The sequence below is a fragment of the Miscanthus floridulus genome, chromosome 14, assembly GCF_019320115.1.
Source record: "Miscanthus floridulus cultivar M001 chromosome 14, ASM1932011v1, whole genome shotgun sequence".
NCBI lineage: Eukaryota > Viridiplantae > Streptophyta > Magnoliopsida > Poales > Poaceae > Miscanthus > Miscanthus floridulus.
Window position 1 is genome coordinate 7,047,657 of NC_089593.1, and position 20,519 is coordinate 7,068,175.

Sequence of the window (20,519 nt, forward strand, 5' to 3'; positions counted from 1 at the left end):
AGTAACCCTAAGCCTTGTCTAACTCGGATCCAATCCGAATTAGGCTTCCAGCCCCTTAAGCGTGCGACCCTATGGGTTCACGCATACATAGATATGGCCCGAGTACTCCTACTCGGCCATTAGTTGATAGCGGTCTCTAGTAAGGCATGTCAACTCCTATGCGTACGCAAAGATCATATCAGATGAACCACCACGAAACCATATACTTGTTATTCCCTTGCCTCACGATATTTGGTCCAACTCATAGGTTAACACTTAACCCAAGCACGGCCATGCATTTCTTGATCTAATCATTAGAGTGATCCAGTGATATCTTTCTCATATAGAGAGGGGCAAATTCCATCTTGATTGTCTATGTCTCATAGCATGTTTCCCGACAAACCCAAAAAACCACCTTTATAACTACCCTGTTACGGAGTAGCGTTTGATAGTCCCTGAGTAGGTCGTTTCACATCTTGAATACATACAACAATCTTAGGTCTAAGGACATAACGTACATGATGTGAATAGAGATAATAACAACATCTCACGTTGGGTCAGTCCAGCCCCATGTCATACACGTGCCCACATTATTAGTTTGACATCTCCATGTCTATGACTTGTGAAACATAGTCATCAACTAATAATGTGCTGATCCATTATTCATGTGTGTCCTCACACGAACTCTGACCAGGGACAACATTAGAATAACCATACAAGTAAAAGAGTTTCACAAACAATTCACATAATTGCTAATCGATACAGGTTGTCTTTAATGGAAATTCAATGAACTCATAATATATCATGGATACAAGGCAATATAATCATCTCTATGATTATCTCTAGGGCATACTCCCAACACGGTCAGTGTAAAACAACACCAACACTTCTCCAACTTCACCACCCTTACTCAAATGTGCCAACCGCTAAGTGTATCACCTTGCGCACATGTGTTAGCATATTTTCACAAACATTTTCAAGGGTGTTAGCACTCCACTAGATCCTAAATGCATATGCAATGAGTTAGAGCATCTAGTGGCACTTTGATTACCACATTTCGATACGAGTTTCACCCCTCTTAATAGTATGGCTATCAATCCTAAATGTGATCACACTCGCTAAGTGCCTTGATCACCAAAATAAAATGGCCCTATGGATTTCACCTTTGCCTTGAGCCCATTTTGTTTTTCTCTTTCTTCTTTTCTAAGTCCAAGCACCTTGACCATCACCATGCCATCACTATCATCATGATCCTCATGTGCTCCATCACTTGGAATGTGCTACCTATCTCATTGATCACTTAGATAAACTAGGTTACCACTTAGGGTTTTATCAATTCACCAAAACCAAACTAGACTTTTAATCTCCCCCTTTTTAGTAATTGATAAGAACCATTTCACAAAGATATGAATTGAAATTCATTTGAATCCATGTTGCTTGTCCAAGCATATTTACAATGTGTAAAAGGATATGGACAAGTTTCATGAACCCCAAATGGTAGCATTAGCTCCCCCTACATATGTGCTAAGAGTTTGGATTGAAGCTTGCACATATGCATGAATTAGAAATGTGGGAGGGCAATGTCTACCAAATGATGCTAAGGTATAAGAGATGGACCTTTGAAGCATGATACCAATCGGAGTGCACCATTATACCATCCTTAGCACCATTAGTAACTAGACATACACAAAAACTAGAATACCCCATGAGATCAACATTAGAAGCAAGGGTCTAATTTTTACAATATAAATACAAGTCTAGTTACTCATCCTATGCATACTAGTTTTTCATTTCATCATTCAAATTTACAACTAGCATCCATCACACAAGCATGGAATTTTAATTTAAAACTTGTGACATGCAAGCAAACATATGAAATGCACATTCAAATGCATCAATCAAGTTTATGAGCTTGCTCCCCCTACTTGTGTGCTCCAATTTTAATTGATCCCCTTACTTTGTCATAATTCTCCCCCTATGTCAACCTTTCACTATCTTTGTGCATTACTTCTCCCCCTTTGTCATCAATGACCACAAAGGTTCAATTTTAGATAGATTAAGATTATCAATGTCAATCAATGGGGTGAGGATCATTTTCCTAAATTTGGTTCAATCTAGAACACTTACCAAAGAAATTTAACTCGGTTTGATCCAAGGACAAGCTTCTTCACAACTCATTTCAAGGATTATCTTGTACTATGTTGAGTTAAACACTTATAGCTCATTTTCTAGATCAAACACTAGGTTCACAAGCCTACAAACATGTCATATGCTACCACTAGATTAATTCAAACATAGAAGCAATAGTGGTATCATACAAGCATCAAATTCATTTGATTTTCATGAATGAGCCTATAATATGTGAGGAATGACTAGATGCACTAAACATGTCCTTAGCAAAGGATATATGCATGCCAATCAACTTTTACCTTGGATTGCTCAAATGAGAGGCATGTCATATAAGTGGGGGTGCATCAACACATATTTGAGAAATCCAATATGTTCAACTCATTCCTTAGTTTGCAAAACCTTTTCTCATCTAATGGCTTGGTGAATATGTCAGCAAGTTGATCTTCGGTGCCCACACTCTCAATATAAATGTCCCCTTTTGTTGATGATCTCTTATAAAATGGTGGTGGACATCAATGTGCTTTGTTCTTGCATGTTAAACCAGATTGTTGGTTAGCTTGATTGCACTCTCATTGTCACATAGCAATGGCACTTTCTTGAACTTGATTCCAAATTCATTCAAGGTGGCCTTCATCCAAAGTATTTGTGCACAACAACTACCGGTGGATATATATTCGGCTTCGGCGGTTGATAATGCAACACTATTTTGCTTCTTTGATGACCATGAAACAAGTGATCTTCTCAATAATTGACATGTGCCTGAGGTGCTCTTACTTTTAACCTTGCATCCCACATAATCCGAGTCGGAGTAACCATCTAGCTCAAACTTTGCTCCTTTGGGATACCACAAACCAATATTTTGTGTATGCTTTAAGTACCTCAATATTCTCTTTGTAGCCTTCAAATGACTTTCTCTTGGTGAGGATTGAAATCTTGTACACATGCATACACTAAACATGACATCCGGCCTTAATACGGTCATATAGAGTAGGCTTCCAATCATAGACCGATACAACTTTTGATCCACCATATTGCCACTTGCATCACTATCCAAATTGCCATTTGTTCCCATTGGTGTACTTATGGCCTTTGCTTCATTCATGCTAAACTTCTTGAGCATGTCTTTGATGTACTTGCCTTGACTCACAAATGTATCACTCTTCAATTGTTTGATTTGAAGACCAAGGAAGTAACTCAACTCTCCAATCATGGATATCTCAAACTCATCAGCTGTGGGGGATATACCCCCGGGTACCACAAGATGGTACATGGGCCGCGCCATCCGAGGTGGCCCGGCCCGTAAGATCAAGGCGTACACATCAAGATTACAAGTTGTACTAGATATTGTAATAGTACCAAATTGGAAACTTTACCTGTAACCTTGTCTCTTCGGAGTATATAAGGAGAGACAAGGGTCCCCTAGAGGGGAGGTTAATCTGTATACATCCCAATACAATACACCAAAGACACAGGACGTAGGGTATTACGTCGATCAGACGGCCCGAACCTGTCTAAATCGCTGTCTCTGCGCCTTGTGTCACCATCTGGTTCCTGATTACACGCACCGTCTACCGATAATCTACCACCACGGGCACCCCCCTTGGTGGACTGCTGACCATATTTCGTCGACAGTGGCGCGCCAGGTAGGAGGTGTGTGCGCTGATCCATAGCGAACCAGATGGGATCTCAAGATCACCCTTCAGCAGCCCTACGGGCTCGACATCCCGAGACTACGAATCATGGCGGCGTGTTATCAACCAATCTTGCAGAAAAGACAGAAGATCCATCTACGTGTCGCGTAACATGTCGCCGTGATCCATCTATGAGAGGCGACTACTAGCCTCGATGACAGCTGGCAACACGCTCCTCCACGTCCCGGAAACAGCCGAGCCGACTGATCAGATTCATCGAACCAAAGGCCACGTCCGATCTGCAAGGCCATGCAAGATAGCTTTCAGAGTCACGTATCAATAAGCAAACAAGGATGGTTTTGCATGGAGGAGTACGAATGCATCTACACCACCATGCGAGCTAATTGTAGCTTCCACGTGCAACCGACAGACATGCAAGTGGATCGACTTGTATATACTTGCATCATTGCCTTCGCGATCGCGTGCACGGGCTACTGCTCGATGCCAATCAACACACGCGACGCCGCAGCCGTGGAAGCGATTCAAGATCAATTCTTCTACGCACCAAGCTGCTAAGCGAACGTCCTGAGCGGCTCCGCCGACCACCAGACCACGTCCCGAGCAGCTCCGTCGAGCTCCGACCACGTCGATCGTGACCACATCGACCACGTCCTGAGCAGCTCCGCCGAGCTCCGACCACGTCCCGAGCAGCTCCGCCGAGCTCTGACCATGTCGACCATAGACCACGCCAACCACGTCCCGAGTGTCTCCACCGAGCTCCGACCGCATCGACCACCAGACCACGTCGCAATGATGATCGCCGCGAAGAACGGCGCTACGACAACCGCGACCACAGTCATGACGGTAGGTCGAAAAGCCCGAGGACTGGACAACTTCATCGCCATCGACCAGATTTCTATCAAAGATAAGTACACTTCTAATATTTATAATTAATACAATTTTCATTACGACGTTTCTCCACAAACGTCCTCGTCATGATTATTCTTCAAATAACGTTTATCCATGTATACCATCTTAAATATAACATACAGCTATACTTAATGCAAATCCTCGACCAGTCATGTTGACGCTCGATGCCTCTAGAGACGGCCCTGTCTCCGGCTCCTCCCTACACGTGCATGAGCGTCTGCCCTCTGCGTTATGGGTGGTCGGCAGCGGCTCCTTAGCGACGCTTTGTTCTTCCTACACGTGCACGGGCTCCGCGCCCCGCGTTATGGTTAACAGGCTAGCTAGGGCTGGAGACTCAGCTACATACTAACTGGTCGGACAGTTTATATTAAGTATAAACACAAACTTCACATTAACACTGATGTTTACAAAGCACCAACTGCTTTATCACATCATGCTCATTTGCAAATGACTACTGAGCGTCATACGCTTTTTCTTCACCGCTGATTTTTTCTTCATAATTTATTATTTTGTACATCATGTACTACCATTCTACATATTTATCTACAGGAATTTCGAGCTATGCTCGGGGACTTCGTCGCTCGCCTCTCGACCTACGCTCGGGGACTGCCTCGATCACTCTCCGACCATGGCTCGGGGACTTCGTCGCTCGCTCCTCGACCTGTGCTCGAGGACTGCCTCGATCACTCTTCGACCACGGCTCGGGGACTTCGTCGCTCGCTCCTCGACCTGTGCTCGGGGACTGCCTCGACCGCTCTCTGACCACGGCTCGGGGACTTCATCGCTCGCTCCTCGACCTGTGCTCGGGGACTGCCTTGACCACTCTCCGACCACGGCTCGGGGACTTTGCGTCTCGACTACATGTGACTGGCAACTCGCATACAGTTGGGATATTTTTTCTTGGACCTTGCTACAAGGCTCATACCTCGCCTTCCAGCAAGCTCGGGGACTACATCGGTACGATGCACCTGCCGGTGCATCTCGTATCGCCTGTACGACGATTGGATTCTCAACTTAACTGGGAATTCTTTTTAGACCCTGGCACCACGTGCCTACGTCACCTACTACCAGGCTCGGGGACTAAGTGGGCACACTTCACCTTGCGGTGAATGTGCTTGTTTTTCGACCACTACACCTCTGATGATCAAAGATGCTACGCTTCAAGACGCACTTACATTTCTTTTCAGAAATACAAGTGGGCACACTTCCCGGGACGGGAATCTTTTTCTTTCTTCTTAAGAGCACCATACATTCTTCGGACAACCTACTTCTCCGGCGACACCGGTAGTCGGAGATGTCAAGAACTCAAGCCTCACTGTTCGGAGAAGGTTAGAATGGCGTGTCGCATCAGAATACATGGCGCTCGGGGACTAGCTGTGGGGGATATACCCCCGGGTACCACAAGATGGTACATGGGCCGCACCATCCGAGGTGGCCCGGCCCGTAAGATCAAGGCGTACACATCAAGATTACAAGTTGTACTAGATATTGTAATAGTACCAAATTGGAAACTTTACCTGTAACCTTGTCTCTTCGGAGTATATAAGGAGAGACAAGGGTCCCCTAGAGGGGAGGTTAATCTGTATACATCCCAATACAATACACCAAAGACACAGGACGTAGGGTATTACGTCGATCAGACGGCCCGAACCTGTCTAAATCACTGTCTCTATGCCTTGTGTCACCATCTGGTTCCTGATTACACGCACCGTCTACCGATAATCTACCACCACGGGCACCCCCCTCGGTGGACTGCCGACCATATTTCGTCGACATCAGCCATAGTCTTCCCAAACTCTTCACAAAAATCTTGATTGGTTGATCCAAATATGATGTCATAAACATAGATTTGCAACCCAAATAGCTCCTTGCCAATCTTCTTGGTGAAAAGAGTGGTGTCAACCTTGCCCATCATGAATCCTTTAGAGAGTAGAAAGTCTCTCAACCTCTCATACCATACTCTAGGTGCTTGCTTCAAGCCATACAATGCCTTCTTCAACTTGTACACATGGTCGGGCTTATTGTCATCTTCAAAACCAGAGCCGGAGATAATCACCAACCTCCGCTCGACGATCCTCGCTGCTCCAAGACATCTAGGTGGCGACAACCACCAAGAGTAACAAGTGAATCCCATAGCGAAACACGAACACCAAGTGCCTCTAGATGCAATCACTCAAGCAATGCACTTGGATTCTCTCCCAATCTCATAAATATGATGAATCAATGATGGAGATGATTGGGAGGGCTTTGGCTAAGCTCACAAGGTTGCTATGTCAATGCAAATGGCCAAGAGAGTGAGCTTGAGCCGGCCATGGGGCTTAAATAGAGAGCCTCCACGAATAGAGCCGTTGGGCTCCTCACTACACTAAACATAGGGCGACTAGACACGTCGGTCGTTGTGACCGGACGCGCGCACCCAGCGTCTAGTCACGCGATGCTCGCCACGCGTCCCCCTACGTTCAACCTCAGCTACTGATCACCAACGACTACTTCGCTCACGAGTTAGCTTAAGTGACGATCGGACGCCAAGAAGGACGACCGGACGCGCCACCTCCACGTCAGGTCAACACACGCCCGCGTGCCACCAAAGAACGACCGGACGCGCCGATCAAAACAGCCTCCGCACGTCAGGTCGACTCCAGAAAGGTTCTAGAGCGCCCAAACGCCGATCAGACGCATCAGGTCCGCCCTGATCAGACACGCCCCTGCGTCCGCTCTTCTCTTCTTCACAAATTGGCTCACGTCAGCGTACATCACCTGTGACCGGACATAGGCCCTGTGCGTCTAGTCACATTTATTGTGCAGAGTACGGTTACGAAGATTGAGCTGTGCCCCTCTGTGCTACTGACCGGACGCACCACCACCGAGTCCGATCACTACGTGACCAGCGTCCAGTCAGTGCAAAATAGCACCAATACTTATCCAACTTCACCACCCTTGCTCAAATATGCCAACCACCAAGTGTATCACCTTGTGCACGCGTGTTAGCATATTTTCACAAACATTTTCAAGGGTGTTAGCACGCCACTAGATCCTAAATGCATATGCAATGAGTTAGAGCATCTAGTGACACTTTGATAACCATATTTCGTTACGAGTTTCACCCCTCTTAATATTATGGCTATCAATCCTAAATGTGATCACACTCGCTAAGTGTCTTGGTCACCAAAACAAAATGGCCCTATAGATTTCACCTTTGCCTTGAGCCCATTTTGTTTTTCTCTTTCTTCTTTTCCAAGTCTGAGCACCTTGATCATCACCATGCCATCACCATCATCATGATCCTCATATGCTCCATCACTTGGAATGTGCTACCTCTCTCATTGATCACTTAGATAAACTATGTTAGCACTTAGGGTTTCATCAATTCACCAAAACCAAACTAGAGCTTTCACGGCGCAGGCTCGTTGGATGGCACGTGCCCGCACGCCTGCCATGCCCACCGTCGACTGAGGGAGAGGAGACGCTGCTGGATCTAGGGAGGGCGTCGCCGGGCGGGGGAGGGGAGGGTCACTGGCTTGGTTGGATCTCGCCGGCGGGGTGACGGAGAGGGTCACCGGATCTGCGGGCGTTGGGCACTCCCGGTGGGGGGGCGCCGGGGTGGGGGGAGGGGCACACCGGGGTGGGGGAGGAGGCCATCAGGGTGGAGGAGCACGCCGCCGCCGGCCAGGGAAGCAACCATGTCCGCGTGTTGGGGTAGGCGCGGGGCGTGAGCGCGGAAGGGAGGAGGAAGCGAGGGACTGGGTGCGGGAGTGAGTGAGTGAGGTGTCTGTCCGTTCCGGACATCTTAACTAGAGCATTATCGTATGCAATTATACAAACATGCTTTTGCCATCCATTAAAAATAAAATTGTCCTAATTAGGGAGTGAGTATCTAGGCCATAAATTCTGGCCTATCTAGAGCAGGGATGATACACAATCCCAGTTCAACATCATTCGTAGCTTCATGTATTGATGTATCTCAGCAGCTATGAATTGTAGATAGGGATGCGAGCTTGTTTCTCCGTGAGCTCGTAAATAGACTTAATTTTTGCAGGTAGAAATGCAAGCGGGCTTTCTGTATCTCATATAGGATTAATGTGGAATATATATGAACCTAGTTAAATTTGAGCCACCCACGCCTAACTCCCCTGCAAGCTATAGCTTCCATTCCGACACCCTTTGCCCCCCCCCCTCCCCCGCGTCAATCTTGCTCACCGGTTCTCCTCCACCACTTTGGCTAGCGCCACTGCCTCCTCCTTGCCTCCCCCACTCGTCGAAACACCAAGACATCATCGGGTCAGTTGCCGCCTCCGACCATCCCTCTAATAAGGCCAAAGGATATTGGAGCAAGAGCTCTAAACCCCAAATTAAAACCCTAATCCTATCCCTCTCCGCCCGTCAACCAGTGGCTATGCATGCTGCTCGGTCTACACCTCATCCGCCCCTAACCCTCACATGTGTACGCGGAGGACGCTCGGGTGTCGACGACACGGCTCGGCTCCCTCCGATCACTTCTCGACATATGTCCACGTGTTGCTCGTAGGTGGGGCAGGCTCCGCACCCACGCCGAATAAGGATTTTGGTCGTGTGCCCCAGGTGCTAGAGTAAAGAGACCGAGTCAAATGAAACTAGCTAGCAAGTAGCAACACAATAGAATGGCGGGCAAAGAAAAGGAGCAGGAGGACACGATCGAGTGAGGATTGCATGCAAGGCAGTAGTGGCAATAGCCGTGCAGATTGCAATGGCTGGCTGACATCTCTAGCTTGTGTCAATATATACCAGGTGCTCGTGCTTGTGCACGCCCAAAGAAAAGAAGAATGCTTCTAGCTTAAGACTTGATAGATGTGCTTGTTGGTATTATTATACAACACTTGCTTTTAGCTTTTAGCTACGTGCAACACTAACTCTTTTGCTTTCCTCTCGCTTGCCTCGTTCGCTTCGCTGATAAGCCATAATTGAAAAATTGAAAGTATTGTTGGCTGATTTGTTATTATGAGAAAAAAATACTGTTTCAATTAAAAAAATAAATTAAAAAGTATGGATTATAAGACAAACGAACATCAGCCTGTTTGCTTGGTCATAAACGATCGTAGATTATAAATCAGAACAATATTTTTTCTCTCACACTAAATCAGACAACAATAATAATTCATAATCGTCACGATCATATACGATCGTATCAGCACCCGCCAAACAAGCTGCATGATTGTGCTCGATTTTTCCAACCAAATCACCTTTTGACACATGAAGAGGGAGAGAAAGACGCATTCGCATGCTGCATGCGGCTACAATGATGCATCATGGAGGAGTACTAGTGTTTGAACTGAGATGATGTAGCTGGGCCTGCTGCTAGCTTTTGGTATTGCCGGTGCTTGTGTGCATCTCTCACTCTCAGTCCAGCTACTAGGCAGCAAAGCAACATCTGCAGCTGGTGACTACTCGTGTACGTAGTTGTGTCTCAAACTGGAATGGATCGGCCAGGGAGGTACTCCCTCCGTCGAAATAAAAAAAAAAGAGTCGTGAAATCGTGCTGATCAAACTTTCTTAACTTTAACTGGATTTATAGAAAATATGTGCAACATTTATATCTCCAAATAAACTTATTATGAAATTATTTTCAACGATCTGCCTAATGATATATATCATAAATATTAATATTTTTGTTAAATATATTCGATCCAAGTTAAAAGTTATTGACTTTTTGAAACAAGAAAGACTCTTTTTCAGGGACAGAAAGACGTAACATTGCAGTGATGTCAAGGACAAATCAAAGCTGACATGCATGTAGATCCATCCATGACCCGTTGGTTATTGCCATCTGGTGCAATTAAACTAGGGAACCACAGTCCATAATCTCTGGATTAGCTGAAACAGAAGTGGCCGGTGGGTGACGAAAGCAGGGCGTTTTGTGCTGTGTCACAAGGAGTGTTAGAGTTGGCACCAAAGCTCGGTTGGATTTTGATTTGTGTTGCACGGAGCCACGGATACATAGGAAATTCGGGATCCCACTCACCCACCCAAAGTCCCAAAATCCCAAACCAACCTTTTCTTTTCTCCTACGGTTCCGGTTTGTACTCACTCGCAGACAGTCAGTCCCATGTCCCACACCACACATTCTCTCTCTCCAACGACCAAATGATCGCCTGCCTATCTCGATTTGTTTACTTAATCAACCTGTTTGCTTGTTTGTTTTAGCCAGAGTCTATTAGTTATGATATAATATTTTTTTCTCATAACAAATCAGTTATACAAACCAGCATAAACGGTTTATCGAAGAAGCGAATAGGCTGAAGAAATTATTATTTTGCAATCACGCTGTGTTTAGTTTCCAAAAAAAATCCCAAAAAATACTACAGTAGCCATCACATCGAATCTTGCGATACGTGCATGGAGCATTAAATGTAGACGAAAAAAACTAATTGCACAATTTGGTTGGAAAAAACGAGACGAACGTTTTGAACCTAATTAGTCCATGATTGAACACTAATTACCAAATAAAAACGAAAAGTACCACAGTAGCCAAGTTCCCAAAATTCACGAACTAAACACAGCCTCAGTCACTTTATCGAAGGGGAAAGTCTACTTAACCCCCCACCTATCAACCATGGTCTACTTCACCCTCAAACTATAAAACCGTCTATTTTACCCCTTGAACTTTTCAAAACCGTCTATTTTACCCCCCCGGGCGGTTTTCGACGGTGGTTTTGCTACAGTAACGGTGGTTTTGCTATAGTGATGGTGGTTTTGTCTTTTTCTTTTTTATTTATTTCTAGTGAATCTTTAAAAAATCATAGTAAATCATAGAAAATTTATAAAATGGAAAATCTAATTTTGTTGGACTCCACATGAGTAGATCTACACAATAAACATATAATATGATATGCTTTAGTACAAAATTTTTGCTGTAGTTTTAGATTAATTAAAAAATCCAATTTTGTCTGTAATTAATTGGAACAATTCATAGCTGTAGCTTCTGTGATCCAATTATGGTGAAAATTTTATGGTAGGCTAATTATTGTATGCTTGAACTATAGTAAAAATTTTATACTCATTGGACCATGTATAACTTAATTATAGATAAATTCCAATTAATTACAGATAAAATTAGATTTTCTAATTAATCTAAAGGTACAGCAAAACCTTTGTACTAAAGCATACCACATTATATGTTAACTATGTAGATCTACTCATATGGAGTCCAACAAAATTGGATTTTCTATTTTATGATTTTTCTATGATTTACTGTGATTTTTTAAAGATTCAACGAAAATAAATAAAAAAAGGAAAATGGGAAACATAGGTACTGTAGCAAAACACCTTTACTGTAGCAGCCACCGTCGAAAACAGCCGAGGGGTAAAATAGACGGTTTTGAAAAGTTCAGGGGATAAAATAGACGGTTTTATAGTTTGAGAGGTGAAATAGACCATGATTAATAGGTGGGGGTTAAGTAGACTTTTACCATTTATCTAATAGTTAAAGACGACGACGAGCGCCGCATGAAGACGGGGAGGTGTGGTAGAAAAGAAAAGCTGGATTTCCGTCCCCATCTCCTTGTTCAGTTGTTGGTCTTGTTCAGTTGTTGATTGAGAGCAGTACTAGAGTGAGCGGAGCAGGTGGTGCCGTGGTATTGGAATTTTTCTCCAACCATCTCATGCCCACCAACACACTAATCTAGTACTCCCTCCCTGCTAGTAACAGCAGCAGAAGCAGCCCAGCGGCCTTGGGTGGGGGCGGGCGGAAAGGAGCTAGCTGCTGCTGCTACCTTGCTCCCTGCGCCTGCGGTGCGGTGGCGGTGGCGGTGGCTGCGAGATAGGGGGCCGGAGGACCTCGCAAGCCAACTTCCATGGCTTCCGCCTTCTCCGCCGCCGCCGCCGCTGCTCTCCTCCTCCCCGTGCACTTCCACCTGCTCATGATGCTCCTTTCGCCGTCCGCTGGGCAGCCTGGTGAGCCGCCCTGCCATGCCCTTCCATCCCGCATTCTCTTCTCATCTCCAAAGATTCGTTTTTTCCTTCCCTTGTTTACGGCGGCGCCGCCCTTTTTCTACCCAGCTTTACGCATTTATACTCATAGCCAATGTCATGGGGGCGAAATGTTCCAGCTTCTCCAGGAGATTTGCGAAATTGCAAGTAGAGTAGAGGAATCTAAGCTAACTAGTTTGCATTCCATAAATGATGCTACTAGTAAATCTAAGCAACTACTTAGCTTGGACTGTGTGTGTTCTACTAAATCTAAACCTCACCATCTCATCTTTACTTTGCCCCTGGCCCTCCCCATCCTGCTCCTACAGGTTTTATCAGCTTGGACTGCGGGGGAGCTCGCGACCACATGGATGCCATCGGGATCCAGTGGACCTCCGACGCCACCTTCGTCTCCGGCGGCGGCCAGGCCGCGCAGCTGCTGGTCCAGGACGGCCAGCAGCAGCTGACCACCGTGCGCTACTTCCCCGCGGACAACAGGAAGTACTGCTACACCATGAACGTCAGGAACCGGACACGCTACCTCGTCCGGGCCACTTTCCTGTACGGCAACTTCGACAACAGCAACGTCTACCCCAAGTTCGACATCTCCATCGGCGCGTCCCCCTGGTCCACCATTGTTGTCGACGACGCCACCACCCCCGTCGTCGAGGAAGCCATTATCTTGGCTGCTGCTCCCACGCTCAGTGTTTGTCTCTCCAACGCCAGCACGGGACAGCCCTTCATCTCTACTCTCGAGCTTCGACAGTTTAATGGTTCGCTCTACTACACCACTGATGAGACGCGCTTCTTTCTTGGACTGTCTGCGAGGATAAATTTTGGTGCAGGAAGCAATGATTCAGTGAGGTACTAATATACTGCACAACACCATGCATACTCATGCCTTTACATTGTACATATATAGGCTTCACAATTAACACAGTTCTAAACTAGAATTCTGTCAAAATCAACAACAACAACAACAACAAAGCCTTTAAGTCCCAAACAAGTTGGGGTAGGCTAGAGTTGAAACCCAACAGAAGCAATCAAGGTTCAGGCACGTGAATAGCTGTCTTCCAAGCACTCCTATCTAAGGCTAAGTCTTTGGGTATATTCCATCCTTTCAAGTCTCCTTTTATTGCCTCTACCCAAGTCAACTTCGGTCTTCCTCTGCCTCTCTTCACGTTACTATCCTGACTTAGGATTCCACTACGCACCGGTGCATCTGGGGGTCTTCGTTGCACATGTCCAAATCATCTCAACCGGTGTTGGACAAGCTTTTCTTCAATTGACGCTACCCCTAATCTCTCACGTATATCATCGTTCCGAACTCGATCCCTTCTTGTATGACCGCAAATCCAACGCAACATACGCATTTCCGCGACACTTAGCTGTTGAATATGTCGTCTTTTCGTAGGCCAACATTCTGCACCATACAACATAGCAGGTCTAATCGCCGTCCTATAAAACTTGCCTTTTAGCTTCTGTGGTACCCTTTTGTCACATAGGACACCAGACGCTTGCCGCCACTTCATCCACCCTGCTTTGATTCTATGGCTAACATCTTCATCAATATCCCCGTCCCTCTGTAGCATTGATCCTAAATATCGAAAGGTATCCTTCCTAGGCACTACTTGACCTTCCAAACTAACATCTTCCTCCTCCCGAGTAGTAGTGCCGAAGTCACATCTCATATACTCAGTTTTAGTTCTACTAAGTCTAAAACCTTTGGACTCCAAAGTCTCCCGCCATAACTCCAGTTTCTGATTCACTCCTGTCCGGCTTTCATCAACTAGCACTACATCGTCCGCGAAAAGCATACACCAAGGGATGTCCCCTTGTATGTCCCTTGTGACCTCATCCATCACTAAAGCAAACAAATAAGGGCTCAAAGCTGACCCTTGATGTAGTCCTATCCTAATCGGGAAGTCATCCGTGTCTCCAAATATGAACTTAATATCCTCTGGGTACAACTGTGACCGCATGTGTTGTTGTGATTGTGGTTACGATACTCTGTCCTGGTCAGCTCAAAGGCCCAATTAGGCCATGTGGCTGCTTTGCTGCCACATATCAAAGCTCTGGTCATGCTTCACCTTACTGTCATAACTAAGTTATAATCAGAACTACATTTTGGTTCATGCAAACACATGACAGAAGATTGTTCCTTTTCTTGTTCCACAGATACCCTGATGACCCATTTGATAGAATCTGGGAATCTGATTCTGTGAGGAGAGCAAATTACCTTGTTGATGTTGCTCCAGGGACCGAAAGAATATCAACTACGAAACCCATATTCGTCAGTACCAACGAAGAACCACCTCAAAAGGTCATGCAAACAGCAGTAGTTGGCCAGGATGGGTCCTTGAACTACCGCCTTGATTTGGAAGGTTTCCCAGCAAATGCTTGGGGAGTCTCATATTTCGCAGAAATTGAAGATTTGGCACCAAATGAAACAAGGAAATTTAAGTTAGAGGTCCCTGGCATGCCAGCACTCAGTAAACCAACTGTTGATGTGGAGGAGAATGCTCAAGGGAAATATCGTTTGTATGAACCAGGCTACACGAATTTGACACTTCCGTTTGTTTTCTCGTTTGGGTTCAGGAAGACAAATGATTCTTCAAAGGGGCCTATTTTGAATGCGCTGGAGATTTACAAATATGTCCAAATTACTATGGGATCACAAGATGGTAAGCAAATTGTGCACGGTTCTGCTACCTTTACTTTTTCCTAGCTGCAACAACCCCTTATGTTTCAGAATAAGAAACTCACTTTGGGACTGAATTGGTGTATGCAACATTGACAGCAAATATCATGGCCAGCATGGTATCACGATATCCACAGGAAGGTTGGGCACAAGAGGGTGGTGATCCGTGCTTACCAGCATCATGGTCCTGGGTGCAATGCAGTTCAGAAGCTTCTCCAAGGGTATTCTCAATGTATGACAACCATGTCATTATGCCTTCAATTTTTTGGCTTCCTTAATGAAATAGTATTTGACACCTAATAATTTTTTTTCTTGCAGCACATTGTCAGGGAAGAACATTACAGGAAGTATCCCTGTGGAACTGGCAAAGTTATCAGGGCTGGTTGAGCTGTAAGGACTGAATACTTTATTTTTATCTTGTCTAAGTATTTGACTTCTATTGTCTGATCGACTTATTTCGGTTAATGCAGAAGGCTTGATGGTAATTCAATTTCTGGCCAAATTCCTGATTTCAGCGAATGCCGTAATTTGCAGTATATGTGAGTTTCCAGTTTTTTTTTTTTTTTTGATAATGTGTTATTCTTAAATGATTCTACTAATATACGGTGCTTTTCTTCATTCTAGTCACCTTGAGAACAATCAGTTAACTGGTGAATTGCCATCTTCTTTGGGAGACCTACCTAACCTGAAAGAGTTGTAAGTTAAACATCCTTGTGTGCACCTTGTCATAATCTCTAGACTTTGGAGACCATAGTATAGTATTTCTTCAATTTATTTCCCTTTGACTTTTTTTTATTTGTATTCATTTCTTACATTTTTCTGCTCAAGAAACCAAAAGACAAATTGATGTTAGTGATTTAAGATCTTTTATATGAGTACATCTGTGTGAGGATTTTTATGGAAAAAAGGAGCGCTCTTATTATGAACTAAAACTTATGCAGGTATGTTCAAAACAACAAGCTGTCTGGGCAGGTTCCAAAAGCACTTTTCAAGAGAAGCATTATTTTGAAGTTAGTATCCTGTCCTTAAAGCAGACTATTAATTTCAGATCATGCTTTTGAACACTAATGTGGCTTGAAAGCCTTCACTCTTTAGTGCCACCAAAATGTTTACATATGTGGATCAAATAGCTATGCTGTTCTTAGAATGGTCGCATGACTCCCATATGTTCTAAATTGTTACATGGCTGCAGCTTCTCAGGCAACAGTGGCCTTCACATAGTAAGCAATGGCATTAGCCACACCATAATTGTTATATGTGTGGTGATTGGAGCCATTGTCTTACTGGGTATTGCTATTGGATGCTATTTCATTACATGTAGGAGAAAGAAGAAATCTCATGAAGGTACACACTCTTTAGCTCAATTGGTATATCGATATTATGCTAGGGAAAGGGCATGCAGTGATTCTTTTGCCATCTCCAGACCCTGTTGTTATTGCAGCACCAGCAAAAAAACTTGGTTCATATTTTAGTGAAGTAGCTACAGAATCAGCACACAGATTTTCTTTATCTGAAATTGAAGATGCTACTGACAAATTTGAGAGAAGAATTGGCTCTGGAGGCTTTGGCATAGTATACTATGGAAAGTTGGCTGATGGGAGAGAGATTGCAGTCAAACTTCTCACAAATGACTCCTATCAGGGAATCCGAGAATTCTTGAATGAGGTTTGTTCTCATACTCACCACATTACTTCAAAATAGTTGCATAACCGGATAAACCCTTCTGTATATTTTTACGCAATTTTCAATTATTGCAGCCTGAAATACGGAACTTAGAGTGTTCTTGCATATATATAGCTGCCTAACATCTTGTTTCAGGTGACATTGCTTTCCAGAATACATCATAGGCACCTGGTTACATTCCTTGGTTACAGTCAGCAAGATGGCAAAAACATACTAGTGTACGAGTTCATGCATAATGGGACACTAAAAGAGCACCTTCGTGGTAAGTCCACATCCAACTTATGGTAAATCTACAGTATAGGATCAATAGCAAACTGTCAGTAGGTGGATAGTTATTCTTCCACAAGCAGACGAGATAAATGTTTCTGGTATATAACTTAACTAAAAGAATGCTCCTTCTGCTCTTGATTTAACATCTTTTGGAACTGCAGAGCATTCACGCATGCTTAATTAACTGAACTCAAACATGAAGTTAGATCAGATTCTGCTTAATGATAGACAGGATTTTGTGTATGACAGATATCTCTAGTTTAGCTCTCAATTGTGATTCAACCCTAGCAGCAACATGAAGTGTTAAGAGACAGCACCCCATGGTCAATGGAGAAAACATACACAAATGAGGGTAAACTTTTGGTGGTGTTTTGCAGGAGCTGATAATGTAAAGATAACTAGCTGGCTGAAGCGCCTTGAGATTGCAGAAGATTCTGCAAAAGGTTTGTGGTCTGCTGGTTTCACAATTTGCTACCTGTATATTGAATATGGAGAAATTAGCTACCGCAGTTCTGATTCTGAATGTGAAATTGCAAAAATCAGGTATAGAGTATCTCCACACAGGATGCTCCCCAACAATCATCCATAGAGACCTGAAGAGCAGCAACATTCTCCTAGACAAGAACATGAGAGCAAAAGTTGCAGACTTTGGGCTATCGAAACCTGCAGTGGATGGGTCTCATGTGTCAAGTATAGTTCGAGGAACAGTGGGATACCTGGACCCAGAGTAAGGCCAAGCAATCTGACTGAGGTGTTTTGTATCATTCTGTTTCATCTTCTCTTACAATCGATTTTGTTCTGGTGTGGTTAGGTACTACATCTCGCAGCAGCTGACAGAGAAGAGCGACATCTACAGCTTCGGCGTGATTCTGCTGGGGCTCATCTCCGGCCATGAGCCGATCTCGAATGACAACTTTGGGCTCAACTGCCGTAACATTGTTGCGTGGGTAAGAAGAGAATAGTACTAGCATCAGTTTTGCTTCCTGTTCCATCAGTGAGTTTCTGCTGAAGGAAAAGCAATGGATGTAAAAACTGAAGTAAACGAATAACCTGGCAGGCCCGATCGCACATCGAGAGCGGGAACATCCACGCCATCGTTGACGAATCGTTGGACAGAGGCTACGACCTGCAGTCGGTGTGGAAGATCGCGGAGGTGGCCATAATGTGTGTGAAGCCCAAGGGCGCGCAGAGGCCTCCCATCTCGGAGGTGCTCAAGGAGATCCAGGACGCCATTGCCATCGAGCGGGGACCCCAGGAGATGCAGCGCTCTACCATCCAGCAGCAGCTGCTCGTGTCCAACAGCAACAGGTCCATGGGTGGTGCCTCGTCGTCCGTGAACAACAATTCAGGCAGTGTGGCGGTGGACTTGGAGCAGAACGGAGCATCCTTCGACGAGCTGCTCATGCGGCCGGGTCTCAGATGAGATGAGAATATTGCAGCAGTCCTCAGCTTTATTTGTATGTATGTACTGTACTGTACCTATGTATGTATGAGTTGCCAGTCTTAAGTCCGAGATCAAGGTTTCATTCATGTAGGTACCACCGAGTCCCTGAGTTGTATGTAGATGGGCGAAGGGTTTATTATGTTTTGCTAACAAGGAGAAAACTAACTGGCTTGAGAACCACCCAGTCACTGAGTTGTATGTGACGTGCAAGTATTTGTGTTTGTTTTTTTAGCTAACAGGGAACTAAGGGAACTGTCGGTGTTTCGGATCGGGGGGTCCTCAATCAACTAGTGAATTTATCCTGCGTGTTCCCGATTTCAGATGGTGATGCAAAGAGACAAGGTTTATACTGGTTCGGGTAATTCAAGCCCTACGTCCAGTCTCGGAGATCGATCTTGTATTCCTTGCACCGAAATGCTTGTAGTAGGAGGTTATAAGCTAGGTGAGAGAGGGAGTTAGTCCTAGGTCTCGGCGAGGTGTGGTGTGGGCTGCTTGAGTCGTTGTTCTCAGGCGGCTAGGAAGTGTGTGTTACAGGGTCTTGTTCTTCGTGAGTCTCTTCTTAGAAATAGCCCAAGTCTTTTCCTTTTATAGTTTGAAGGGAGGACGAGGGTAGTACATATGCTTAACTATACGGTGTCGTGCGAACAGAGGCGGCGTGTCCGAGCCCTGTGGCCTGTTCCTGTGGCGGCGTAATCGTCGGAGTGGTCCGTCCTTGGAGCACTGGGGCGGCGTGCTGGTCACATCCGATCCTGTGCGTCATGGGAGCCCCAGGACTGCCTCGGAGCGGGTGCGGTGGTCAGCGTGCGAGTCGCTGTGGACTGACTGTGCGCGAGGCTGAGGCTCGGTCGGTGCCGAGGCTGCACCGCAGTGGGGGGTCTCGGCAGACACGAATCCCGAGATAGCCGAGACCCTGGTGCATAGTGCCGAGGCCCGGAGAGAGCGGTTGATCTGGTGTGCTGGTTCGGAGGCGGTGATGACCCGGGCCAGGCTGCCCATGTCGTGTTGTTTTCGAGGCGGGGATCGCGGGGCACAGTGTAGTGCGGGCGCTGATCGTGGGCACAGCGTCAGAATACAGTGGCCGGTAATCCCCGCCGTGCCCTGTCTCAGCTGGTATGGCGCTGATGCAACCTCACGTCCTGTTGGCCATTCCGCGGTGTCGAGCCGTCGTCCGGCTGAGATTGCGGGAGTGGTTGACGTATTAATGGGACACGACGTGCTGTCGGGAAGATCGGTCGAGGTGGGGGCGACGGGCTATGGACAAGCCGGCCTCGAGCGATACGGAGAATGAGGCCTCGCGCGAGACGGAGATTGGGCTCCTTGCCGAGGCCTTCCGTGAGAGGCCACGCACGAGGCGGAAATTGCGTCAGGACGCCGAGACCTCCCGTGAGAGGCCTGAGGCGATGCGGAGAGCCGGGTGGGCTCGGACGGGGCTGGTTATGAGCCCATGGCTTACCCTCTAACTTTGCCATTGATGGGATTTTAGTGCCTCTTTTGGTGTATGCTCGGGGTACCCCGTTTTATGGTACCTGACAGTAGCCCCCGAGCCTCAGGGAGGGTGAGTGTATTCTCCCTGAGGGTTTATCGAGACTTGGTTTGCAGTCGCTCCCGTAGGGATTGTGTTTTGTTTCTTGAGGTTTCGGTGGGTGCGCGCGAGCGCACCCGCCGGGTGTAGCTCCCGAGGCCCTGGAGGAGTGGAGTTACTCCTCCAGGGGATTTTTTCGTTTTCGTGTTTGAGTGAGGAGTTTTTATCGTATTTGCCAAGCCCACAAGTGCGAGTTCGGGTCGCGGGGGTCTCAGCGAGGTTGCAGGA

General features: G+C 45.8%; 1 protein-coding gene across 1 annotated transcript; it reads left to right on the plus strand.

Annotated features, from left to right (window-relative positions):
- The first annotated feature begins 12,217 nt into the window (after positions 1-12,217).
- LOC136504850 (probable LRR receptor-like serine/threonine-protein kinase At1g67720) lies at positions 12,218-18,922 on the plus strand. The gene is made up of 15 exons (XM_066499878.1): positions 12,218-12,596; positions 12,941-13,475; positions 14,790-15,295; positions 15,412-15,544; positions 15,631-15,702; positions 15,783-15,851; positions 15,937-16,008; positions 16,254-16,322; positions 16,505-16,656; positions 16,736-16,977; positions 17,131-17,257; positions 17,643-17,708; positions 17,809-17,992; positions 18,077-18,212; positions 18,323-18,922. The coding sequence occupies exons 1-15, from the start codon at positions 12,497-12,499 to the stop codon at positions 18,686-18,688; spliced, it is 2,829 nt and encodes a 942-aa protein (XP_066355975.1). The 5' UTR covers positions 12,218-12,496; the 3' UTR covers positions 18,689-18,922.
- The last annotated feature ends 1,597 nt before the right edge of the window (positions 18,923-20,519 follow it).

Coding starts and splice junctions, on each gene's coding strand:
- LOC136504850 (XM_066499878.1), top strand. CDS start 12,497: ATGGCTTCCGCCTTCTCCGCCGCCGCCGCCGCTGCTCTCCTCCTCCCC. Junction 16,009..16,253: donor CTACCTAACCTGAAAGAGTT/GTAAGTTAAACA, acceptor AAACTTATGCAG/GTATGTTCAAAACAACAAGC. Junction 17,993..18,076: donor GTGGGATACCTGGACCCAGA/GTAAGGCCAAGC, acceptor TGGTGTGGTTAG/GTACTACATCTCGCAGCAGC.